Here is a 12,435-nt window from a genome sequence, read left to right on the forward strand (position 1 = left end):
AAAGCCTCTTTTTTTTCTTACTCATATATCTTTTTCTGGTCATACTGCAGATCTTCATCTCCTTTCTAACCTGATGTAAGGTCTTCCCCTGTTGCACCACTTTCACTGCTCTTTCCAACTCCTCAAGAGGAGTAGAAACCCTGTTTGTCTTCCTTTTGTATCTGCGTGGCATGATGGATTTGGGTATAAAATTAAGAATGGCGAAAAAGTACAATATACAAAAACAATGAAATACAATAAAGTAATATAGTGTATAATAAATAATCACCAGTTGGGGAAGTTATCCTATTGGCACAACTTGACCCAGGTCCTGTGGCCCAAATTACCCTAAGCCAGGGGTGTCAAAGTCAAATGGACGGAGGGCCAAATACAAAATGTTGCGACAAACCAAGGGCCAGACTTATAGAATGTTCATTGAAATTTTTTTAAATGTCCAGATTTGATCGGGTCCTTCACGCCTGCTGATGATGTCACACTTTATATATTTGTAATATATTTCTTTGCGTCTATGTTTGTTACCCCCCTGGCTGTTGTGTTTTTATCTTCGGAGTTACTAAATAAAAAATAAAATAAAGTATATTACTGCTACTTTTGCGAGGCAGCTCATATGTCACTTCCGTTTGCGTTTCTCCTGCCAAACAGGAAACAATTTTCTGGTTGACTCAGGCTGCAAGATTGTATGAACTGTACATAATGTGAAGTAAAACGAAGGGGATCATATGATTGGTATGATGTCTCCAGCTGACCCTATTTTAGAGTGGCAAGGTATGAATGTGGGTGATCCTGTCATAAAACACAGGCCCGTATTCCACTTGACACGTCTATTTATTGTGGTCTGCAACAACACAGACAAAGAATAACCTAGCAACATCATCCAATGCATAGCCATTTGTTAACAATATGCCTAAACAATACAATTCACTGTATTAAGAACTGAATAAGCCAAACAATACATATAATACACATTCACACGTTTCATCACTATAATAGTTAGCATATGAGCCAAAATAAGTCTTCATTCAGCATGTAGAACAGCCACGGGGGTGGGGGGGGGGATGAACATTAATGCAAAGAAATATATTACAGAAATAGTGTAACGAATTGGGTTATCTGTCTTGTGGTCGAATTTGTATCTTGTCAAGTTGTTTTGTTTCCGAGGTTAATGAATGCATCGTGGGGCTCGCTGGATTGGAGGGCATGCGGAGAGTAGCGGAGGGCGAACAGGAGACCCGTTGCTCTTTTTTTACTGAACGGTTGTCGTGTGTTTGACTGAACGATTGTTGTACTGTATTGGTGTCAGCTTATTAGCCGGTTGGACTAATAAAAACATGATAATCAAACTATGTCTGATGGCATGTTCTTTGAAGTTGCTACAATATATTTTAAAGCGTGACGTCTTCGGCAGGCGCGAAGGACCCGATCAGATCTGCTACCGGCTTGCTGCGGGCCGGATCTAATAATAAAGCAATATCATCCCAGGGGCCGTAGAAAACCTTCTCGCGGGCCGGATGTGGCCCGCGGGCCTTGACTTTGACATAGGTGCCCTAAGCCCTCCATTTCTAAAGAAATGCATCTCTCAGCTGCTTTGAGCTAGTATCATGCTAACTGTATGGACTCGTGATGTAGCTTACTAAACCATTAAAACGTGTGAACTGTTTTCAAAGTTTTCTATAATTGTTCAAACACAGCAATTAAAAAAACATAATAGAAATTTCACTTTGGAGGGTAAAAAAATGTTTTTGAACTTAAATGTGCTTACCTATCAAGCCATGTGTACCCCTTCTTTGCAGGATGAGCAAAATGGATGCCTCTTCAAAAATATTTGGTCACATGACCAACTACTTGCCCCTTGGCACAAATTACCCTGCTGTCCCCTACAGTAGTTTTTGGTTCTATTTTGAAATACACTAGACATTTACAGCTACTGTAAAAATGGTAAGGCTACTGTTTTGGCTTCACTTTGTTACCCCATCATTTATAAACATGTCAAGAATGCGGGTACAAGCTGCAAAGTTTAATCAAAGTTGAATGTTTGATCATCTTAACTTTATAAATACCTTAAAGAATTCAGGCTGCAAGCTACAAGTAAAAATGGATGAATATAGCTGCTTGCTGGTGCGATATGCTTTGATTTACATATCATCCGATTAGTTGACTAATTGCTACTGCTATCGGTGACTAGTCGACTAGCAAAATAATTGTTTGTGGCAGCCCAAGGTGAGAATTGTCGCATAGACTACACAGACTGGGTTAGTGCTCAACACTAAGCTATTTTATTTTTGTGACATGCATAAAACGTGCCAGGGAATGCAAAAAATGAAGCCTGAATTTGAAATATGTTTGTGTGTGTGTTTGGATATGAATTAAAACACAATTCACAAATCCATTGAACATGGATACCTTTCCAGGACACTGCTTATATTTTAAAACAAGGGAAACAATTACCGGTAGTTCCTTTCTTACCAAATTGTCACATTTGAACAGTCTCAGCTGTCCTACAAGTGGAAAAATGAATTAACCAGCTCTGTTTCTTTCTTCCATTGCACAGAATTCCAAAGAGTTGATCACAAGGTTAGTCACAATGACTGGTTTCGTCAACAAAAACGGATATGATTTTCCTGACTGAAACACTTGCCAGTAAGTCCTGCTCTCACTCCCTATCTTTGCACTCCCAGGGTCAAAGCTGCTGCCAGTTTCAATTTGACTGAGACAGTCAGACCCAGTGACAACAAGTTGAGACAATACAGGTGCAACTTCAGCCATCAGGAGTGGGCCATCGCTGCCATTGACTTCATTACACGTATGTCATTATTCAATAACTTTGTTGCGTTTTTTTGGGAATAGCTGGTTCAAGATGTCTGAGTAACCTGACGATCCCATGATAGAACAAGAACACTATTGATATTCAAAGGACATCTGCTCCATCTAGCACTATTAGATTTTTTCTCTTTTCCAGTTGAAGATTGTCCAAAACCAACACAGAATACAGAAACTACAGGACCTTCAGAGACTGAAGATGAGCCCACGGGAGCACCGCATTGGCACTCAGAACCACCATTAACACTTTCAGAAAGCTCCATCCAGGACATGGATTGTGAGGAGGAGCAACTCCCAATGAAAGAAGAGGCGGGAGGAGAAGCAAAGGAACTTTCTGCTTCTCAGGGAGTAATGGCAGATCAAATAGACACACAACAGGTACATACTCGTCAAACATGCACAGGCTTATCATGGTTTTGTTCTGGTTCTGGATAGCTCCAGAACAGCTTATCTGGGGCGGGTTGTGGGGACAGCAGCTGAAGCAGGGGAATCTAGACTCCACTCTCCCCAGCCTCTTTATCCAGCTCTTCTGGGGTATCCCATGGCTTTTTAATCAACCAAGAGACAGCATGTCCTGGGTCGTCCCTAGGGCCTCCTCCCGGTGGGACTTGTCCGGAACACCTCACCTAATGAGATACCTGAACCACCTATTCTGAACCCTCTCAATGCGGTGTAGCTGCGGCTCTACTCTGAGACCCTCTCGCTCCCAGATGACTGAGCTTCTCAACAAATCTAATAGGGGTCCTGACACCCAGCGGAGGAAACTCATTTCAGCTGCTTGCATTTGCGAGGGACCTTTATCTTTTTGTCATGACCCACAGCTTGTGACCATAGGTGAGGTGTTCGACCGGTAAATTGAAGTTTTTGCCTTTCAGCTCAGCTCCTTCTTTACCACGACAGACCGATACAGAGTCACCATCATGGCTAGACGGAGGGCCGAGACTGCTTATCTGTTTTAGTTTTGGAAACCAATGATCCCTGGCAAGGGAGTTACTAGGTCTTTTAAGTTTTTAGGTTTATTTTTTTTTCTTAAAGTGACACTTGTTTGGGCTTAAGATCAGCACTTATATAATAGGTCTGTATGTAAAATGATGTCAGCAGTAAAATTCAGCAAAGTTTCAGCACTTCATATGCACATTCTTACTTTGTCCATTCAACCATATTACAATGCCCTTCAGTGTGGTCAAAGATACACGCAGTCGCTGATGCAATCTCTTTGCTGCTTTAATAACAGAACGTAACAAAAACAGAACACATTCACTCATGAGTTGGTGGTGGCCACAACTCACGCCCATGTGCTCAATCATACAACTGCCTCCTTGAGCCCAACTTCCCTTCCAACCTGGCTCGTCCCCTCTCTATGATGTCACTCGCTACTCACAGGCCCAGCCCTCACATGCACAAAACAAATAATAGATATTACACTGCCCTCCCCTTTACGAAACCCCTCACCCCGAGGGGTCAACAAAAAAGCCCTCTAGGCACTGCGCCTAGAGTGCCAAACGCCTCTGTCTCTGGGGTCGGCCCGGGCCCGTGCCATTTCCGCCTCCAGCCGGTGGAACAGCGACAACATAAGTGGGATCTGGGGAACATGGATCCACCTCTCATCCTGAAATGGCAGGTGAAGCAAACCCGGCCTCAAATATTGTAACACCACTACGGAGCCAACCTGACCCGATGTAGGGCAACCCTCCCCCTGGGGGGGAACTGCCACCCGATACACTACCTCGCCCACCCGCTCAAGTACCCTACACGGCCCGTCCCAATGACTGTCTAACTTAGGGCACACTTCTTGCCCTTTTTGGTGTATACACCCAAACCAGATCGTCGACCTCAAAGTTCTGTCCCTTGCTCCGCACATTGTAGGTACGCTTCTGACGCGCACTGGCTTTCTCTAGCTGGTCCCAGGCAAACGCATCCGCTGCCTCCAATCGATCCTGCAGTCTCCGGGCATACTCCAACCCCGGCCGATCCTAGGGGCTGCCCGGTGGTCTCCCAAATGCCATCTTTGCCAGCCAAGCATCAGCAGAGCAGGAGTACAGCTTGTGTAACTTTTGACACGAGTGGAATTGCTGGTCCCAATCACGTTGGTGCTCGGAGGTGAGGATGGCAAGCTGCTGCTGCATGGTGCGGTTAAAACGTTCTACTAGACCGTCACTGCGGATGCAAAGGGGTGGTTCTCGCGTCTTCTGCATGTTCAAGCGTTCACAAAGAACAGCAAAAACTTTGGACTCAAAATTTGGGCCTTGATCACTATGGAGTGTATCTGCAGTCCCAAACCGGCAGAACATGCCCTCCCAGTGCATCCGCCACTGTCTCCGCCTCCTGATCTGGCAGTGCGTATGCCTCGGGCCACTTTGTGAAATAGTCCATTGCACACAGCACATAACAGTTCCCTCTGTCCGTCATGGGAAAAGGACCCATAATGTCCACAGAAACCCACTCCATGGGCGCCCCAACCTTCTGTTGCTGAAGCGGTGCGTGCGATTGGTCTTGAGGCCCCTTGTAGGCCGCACACTCGTCACACCGCCGACAAAAGTCCTCCACATCCCGTCGATGCTGGCCCCAGTAAAACCCTTAGCGCATCCGTCGGAGTGTCTTGGTGCTGCCAAAGTGTCCGGTACCGGTGCCCCCGTGGCATGCTCTCAGTACCGACTCTCTAAGAGCTCAGGGCACCACCACCTGCCACCTCTCCTCCCCGGTCGCTGGGTCCTTCCACGCATGCTGCAGCACGCTATCCTTCATGCGCAAGACAGCAAACTTGCTCCAAAAGCCTTTGATGCCAACGGAGAGTCCCATCACTCCTTCCCAGGGTGGCCTCCTGCCACTCTGGACCCACTGTCGCACGGGGTTGAGATCACAATCCTCTTCCTGCTTGACAGGCCACTCCGCAACATCACAGCCTCCAAGATGCAGCACGATGGTCCAGCAGCAGTCGCCTCCCCACACAGATCCAACTCCCTGGCCTCCCGCCGGTCGCAGTAGCTGCAGCCGCCAACAGCAGGTGGACGCCGGGATGATGAGGGCATTTTTCAGGCTGGAAAATGCCTCCTGACATTCCTGCGTCCACAAAAAGGGTTGGTTGTCCTAAAGAAGCCGGAACAAGGGCTCCCCGATACAAGAAAATCCTTTCACGATCCGTCTGTAATATGAGGCAAGCCCCAAAAAAGCTCTTAAGCTGCTTCGGATCTCTTGGGACTGGCCAGTCTTTGATGGCGCTGACCTTCTCCTCCAGTGTGCTGATGCCCTCTCCATTCACTCTGTGACCCAGGAACTTCACCTCTCGCCACATAAAGTGGCAGTTTTCTGGGTGCAGTTTCAGTCCGGCCGCAGCAATTCTATGCAGCACCAGCCTCAGAGAATCCAGTGCGGTCTGGAAGGACTCACCGTAGACGAGGACATCATCCAAATACACAAAGCACTCTTGTACGTCTGCACCAAATTGCTGTTTTCCCGTTTTTATTCGGGATTGCTCAGTCCTCACTACTATTTGATCCGGCCGGACAAAATGGTGGATAAACGGACGGGGGAAGGCAATAATTAGACTGCAATTTTTTTGTAAAATGCACAGCTCCGATATACAGCAAATGCATACATATATACATGGTTCCATAGACTGCTTCGATTAGATACATTTTCCTTGCTTGCCCTTAAGATAGCATTGTGTGTGTCATACATACTGTATTTTTTTTTTTTCTGAAGAAAAACATTAGGTTAGCCAATCAATTGGTGTTTAGTAGCATGCTTTCAGTAACTGCTGCATTATTTTATTTTATTGAGTTTCTCAAAAATACATCTCTATAGAAAAATAATACAAAAATATATTAAAAATAAATATACTGGTTACAAATAGCCCCTTGAGTAATTCATAGTAAAGTTCACACACAGTAAAAAGATAATGAGATTAAAGAACAGAAGTTCATGCGATTTGTCCAAAAAGAACTCCTTTGTTTTGTTGTTAAGAATTGGAATCAATAATCGTTAGGAACTGGAATCACATCAAAGAATCGGGACCGGAATCGTCCAAATTCAAACGATGTCCAACCCTAAGCGTGCCTAGTGCATAGCGCCCTTTTTGGTGCACTCTGACGAACAACAAATTTGAGCAATGCTCTAAATTTTCCGAAGTCGAAGTGAACATGGATATTTCCGAACGTGTTCTTAATGCGCAAGTAACTGAAAGACTCACCCGCCCCTCCCTGCCCTCACAAAACATACATGCCATGGGGTACATCAGCAGCAAACACAAAAACAGGAACTGCATTGGAACAGAATAGCTACTTGTGAACTTTAAAACTTTTTAAATCTTAAATAAATATATAAATAAATTAATATATTGCTGGGGGGGTCCTGAAGGGGGGCTAGACAGATTTCTGACGGGGCTGTAGCCCATACTAGCCTTGGTTTAGAGCTGTGCATGATATTGAGATAAGCTGAAAATGTATAAAAGGGTTGTCGAGGGTGTGACTTAACTAGACTTCAGCCAAATGTTGAGTTTCATTTATTTCTATGTGTAATACCGAGTAATGTACTCGTGTTAGCTAACAGCACATGCACTATGTTTTCTATGGCTGGGTACTTAACGAGACATGCCATTGGTTGCTGGTTGTGAGTCAATGTTGCAAGCTTGTTTGATGGGCTTGTGTGTGATATTTGAAATTTGACTTATTCCAAATTTGAATTTATAGATATCTGTTATTGTTATTTGAAGTTATATTATTGCCGTATGCCATGTTTGTAAGTAACACTAATTACTTTTGGCTAGTTTTGTCATATCTTACATCTGTGGCCCTCACATGCCAAGTTGGATGCACTCTTGGCTACCAATAAAGCTTAGTGATGAGACGCTATTGAAGTTGGACTTACAATGATGAACTATCGGTAGTCATCATATCTTCTGCTCCATGAAACATACGTCCTCACTTCTGACTCCTCTTCCTCATTTTTTTTGTCTCCCTGTCTGTCTCCTTTCCCTGTCCAAACCTGCTTTTCACTTGGCCTCTTTCCCTCACATTTTCCCTCTTCCTCCTCTTTGTTCAAATGCAGGCTGTCATTGTGCTCTTCTACCTGGTGGCCTTCCTGGTGCTCCTGCAGAAGGCTTGGTCTTGCGTGGCCTGCTTCATTTCCACATAGCGTCAGCAGGAGACGCATATCCGTCGTCATTGTCATGGAATATGCTATGTGTAGGGACTTGGCCACGACCACTTTGTCCACAACACTTTTGATCACTGATTAGTTCAATTTTGGCTTTTGTAGCCTACTCGTCGGAAAAATGGAAAACAACAGAATGCTCATCAGAATAAAGAAACGATTGACATTTAATTTCTTGTCAAGTCACACTTGTTCAAACCAAAATCCACAACAAAAACGCACAAGTATAAGTCATGCTTGTTGAAAATTTGTTTGCTTCCTCCTAATGAGTGATACCTGTCACCTCAGGAAACCCCAAATTTAACCTATCTGGCCACCACCCGCAATTCGGATCAGGTCATTACACAATCAAACACCGGCCTTTAGTGATTGGAGGAATAATAAACAAAAATATACAAAGCAAAACATGCTTTGGGCCTAATCACAAATGCATAGAAATGTTCAAAATCACTATTATGTTATTAAGCAGCCAAGCTGTGATGTTACCGGGATATTTCAAACAGTGTCCATCCATTATCTACACCGCTTGTCCTCACAAGGGTCGCGGGCGTGCTGGAGCCTATCCCAGCTGTCTTCGGGCAGTAGGCGTCGGACACCCTGAACTGGTTGCCAGCCAATCGCAGGGCACACAGAGACAAACAATCACACACACTCACAATCACACCTAGGGGCAATTTAGAGTGTCCATTCAACCTACCAATGGAATGTGGGAGGAAACCGTAGAACCCGGAGATAACCTACGCAGGCACGGGGAGAACATGCAAACTCCACACAGGGAGGCCGGAGCCGGGATCGAACCCACGACCTCTGGACTGTGACGCGGACGTGCTAACCAGTCGACCACCGTGCCGCCCTCAAACAGTGTCACTTTCCCTAAATTAAAAAAAAAAAGAGAGACTCCACTCAAAAAGCGCAAACGGAACATTATTCGTGATTAGAGCAGTGTAAGCAATAGAAGGTCATGTAATTTAGTAATCGATTGTGAATTTATTTATGCAGGATTTTAGAGGCGTGTGAAGGGATCATTCCATGTTTCTGGACAAAATTCCAGAAAAAATGGCAGCCACTAATTATATCTATTAAAAATGTTTTTTTTTTTTTAAAAGTCCTCATATAGTATAAATTTGACATGAATTTCCACAGCTGTTTTATTACTAATGTTAATATCTGCTCTAAATTAAATTTTTATTTGCATATAAGTTTTTTTTTATTTTTCAGATCGAAGGGATTAACAAACTACAATATTTCTACACAAAGAGCAGACAGAAGGCAATTGTGAGAGATCGGTCAAATGGCTGCCCTGAGAGATGTTGCCCTCGCTAATTGGGTTCATCTTAGATTTTTTGCAAAGTTCTACTGTCACTAATGTAAATTTGCACGGATAGAATATATTATTTGAGTCTTTCAGAAAGAAAAAAAGATCTGTATTTGCGTTCAATATCTGCTGCTAGAAATATGAACGCTCTCGCAACTTCGAAATTGTGTTCCCATTTTTATAGCTTTAATTTTTTTTTTAATTAAATTTTTATCTGTGAACAATGGCATGTATGTTTTTTAATCTTTTTTCATTTTGGTGATTTAGTCTTTTGTTTGTTGTTTATGAGTGTGTGCTGCAATCATTTGAATCTTTGACAGACTGTTAAATAGACATTTTAGGAGAAAAAAAGTGTGAGAAAGATGGTCCCAAAACGTTCGTAACTTTCTTAATCCTCGTCCTATTTTCTAAAGGTTTGTATCATCTGAAAGCCAGCTAAGCACTGAAACTAACAGCATATCACTCACGTGTTCTTTATGTATTTGACCAGGTAGGTCAGCTGAGAACCATTTCACATTTCCAATGACATGGCAAACACAGAATAATTAAAGAATGCTACATAAAAAACATGCACAGAAGTCAAGAATGAACAAACAACAAGTTGTTGAAATGCAGTTGATAACGGAGATTCAATACTGAAGTACTCATTCAAAAATGTATTCAAATAAAAGTTTTTTAAAAAAAAGTCAGGCTCTGAAATGTACTTTTAATTTTGGCTAGACGTTTCCTCTTCACATCATATAATTTGAAGGCTGTTAAAGTGGAAACTAAACACACCGGGGAATTTTATTTTATTTATTTATTTATTTTTATTGGTAGACATAAACCCGTTTAAAGTCATCGGACCGGTGTGGGTACCAGATGTGATCGGGTTGCAAGATTGTATCATGGTCCTTCGGTGACGTGCGCACCTGCTGTTGGCGTGACGCTTTAGAATTTATTTCTTGGCCTATGTTTGTCACCCAGACACCGAATACAACTAGCATACGTCGGCAACAGCCTAGCTTGGGGCTAGTTAATTAAAATGACTATAGACGACAGCGATGACCACAATAGCCTCTTGGAAAAGGCAAATAAAACAATCTCTGACCTCAGAAGCAATATTCGTCGGCTGTCAGAGGAACTCCAGGAAAAGGAATCGGTCATTTCTTGTTTCGCGACCCGTTTCCCCGAACTCTCCGCCGTGGTTATGAGGAGGTATGCTCGTGAGATCCTGACAGCGACAACGACGGCTGAGGCAGCTGGCCTTTCGGACACGGTGAAGTGGGACCCGGTTGCCTGCCCGGGGCCATTCTGCTCGACACTGCTGCAGAGTGACACCTGGGTCGAGGTGGTGTCCCGCGGCCGGAGGGGCGGGGGTCACCCCACCGCCCCCCAACTGGTCCTGGGGAATTTGCCGTCCTGGCGAGCGACTCCCCTGCTCCCATCGCTGCACTCCGGCAGGAGACATCTGCTGCTGTTTCTGACGCTGGGGCTGTGCTCCCAGGGGCTCCCTCGGATTCCCCGCTGCCCACAGCAACGATCTCGACCGGGAACCCCGGAGCGGGCTCGTCCGCCTGCGGCCCGGCCACCCACTCGCGGGTCAGGCTACTCAAAGACGCAGCGTCGCAATACACGAGTGGCCGACACCAACGGCGAGACTCACCACCGCCATCCTCGGCCGCCGTTCGGCCTCGACGGCGCTATCCTGGACGACGTGGTCGGGAATCTCCCACCGCCTGTGAGTCCCCTGGCGTTCCCTCTTCATCTCACCCATCAACCACTTTTATAGTCGGGGACAGCGTTATTAGACACACTCACTATCTCGGCACAATCACCCGCTTTTTTCCCGGAACAAAAGTTATGGACATAGTGAACATTCTTCCCGATTTACTCGACTCTCTTCCACTATCCATAACCCGGCTCATTGTTCACGTGGGGACGAATGAGACAGCACGCCGACAGTCGGAGCAGACGAAGACAGATTTTCATGCCCTCTTTGCCTTGCTAAAAACCTGCGGACTGTCGGTCTGGGTAAGCGGCATTTTGCCAGCGTTGTCTCGTGGGGTCGACCGCTTCAGCTGCCTTTTACCCCTGTGTTACAGGTACCGGGATACGGCACCAAGTAGCAGTTGTGTTCACCTGAAAATAAGAATATTCTCCTTTCGTCAAACTTTTGATAGGTGTGACGTCACGCAGGAAGTCCCGCCTTAACGATGCCTCTTTATGACATCATATCAGGTTTAAATCCCACCCCTTTGATGATGTAATTTTGTAGTGCGGAAGTAGAGCCCCTCCCCTAGCCACATCCCTTTGATAACATAATTTTGCTGTCCATAAGTCCTGCCCCTAACCACATGCTTTGATGACGTCATGTTGTAGTCCATAAGCCCCACCCCCACCCCTAAACACGCCCAATACCTCATCCAACCAAACCCCTTTGTAGTCCGGGAACGCAATTTTACCCCAAACCCCGCCCCGATACCTCAAATCCGGTCGGCCATTTTACGTTGCCATGCTTTGTTTCTGGTCGGCCATTTTACGTTGCCACGCATCGTTTCCTGTCCACCATTTTGGCACTTCCTAGTCCCCATCCCTTTAACACGTCATTTATGATTAACGCCCCCTTCCGGTATGCCCTAATATGGGCATGGATGACCTCATAATTACGTTCAAGGCATGTACAGACATGTTTTTAGGCTGCCGCCATCTTTTCCGGCATGCCCAAATAAGGGCAGGTCATACTTCTGCCTCGTTCAAGGCATGTACAGACATCTCCTGGCTGCCACCATCTTTTCCGGTATGACCAAATATGGGTATGGATGAGATCATACTTCCGCCTCGTTCAAGGCATGTACAGACATGTTTTGAACAGTGATATCACCCCAGGCATGTACAGACATCTTTTTGGCTGCCGCCATCTTTTCCGGTATGACCAAATATGGGCATGGATGGGATCATACTTCCACCTGTAACATGAAACTCATTGTATAGCCTGGGGTAGATGTCCAGACTTGTTCAGACATATTTTTAGACCCCTCCCTTCATCTATGGGGTGCTACCATACACTTGGGTCTAAACAGAAAGTAAAACAGATCTTCATGAAGGCATCATGATTGAGGGGACGTGTATTCCTATTCATAAAGGCTGTGGATCAAACGCTCATCAAAAAT

General features: G+C 45.0%; 1 protein-coding gene across 2 annotated transcripts in view; it reads left to right on the forward strand.

Moving 5' to 3' along the window:
• The window catches only part of LOC147152454 (tripartite motif-containing protein 54-like), a 43,543-nt gene extending 34,851 nt beyond the window's left edge, over positions 1-8,692 (forward strand). For both annotated transcript variants that reach the window (XM_086042494.1, XM_086042505.1), the window contains 4 exons: positions 2,549-2,571; positions 2,676-2,800; positions 2,957-3,195; positions 7,864-8,692. In XM_086042494.1, the coding sequence (XP_085898620.1) occupies positions 2,549-2,571; positions 2,676-2,800; positions 2,957-3,195; positions 7,864-7,950 (474 nt within the window). In that variant the 3' untranslated portion in view covers positions 7,951-8,692. The remainder of the gene's footprint in view (positions 1-2,548; positions 2,572-2,675; positions 2,801-2,956; positions 3,196-7,863) is intronic.
• The last annotated feature ends 3,743 nt before the right edge of the window (positions 8,693-12,435 follow it).

Source organism: Filicampus tigris, chromosome 1 (assembly GCF_054856515.1).
Source record: "Filicampus tigris isolate MCC_2025a chromosome 1, RoL_Ftig_1.0, whole genome shotgun sequence".
NCBI lineage: Eukaryota > Metazoa > Chordata > Actinopteri > Syngnathiformes > Syngnathidae > Filicampus > Filicampus tigris.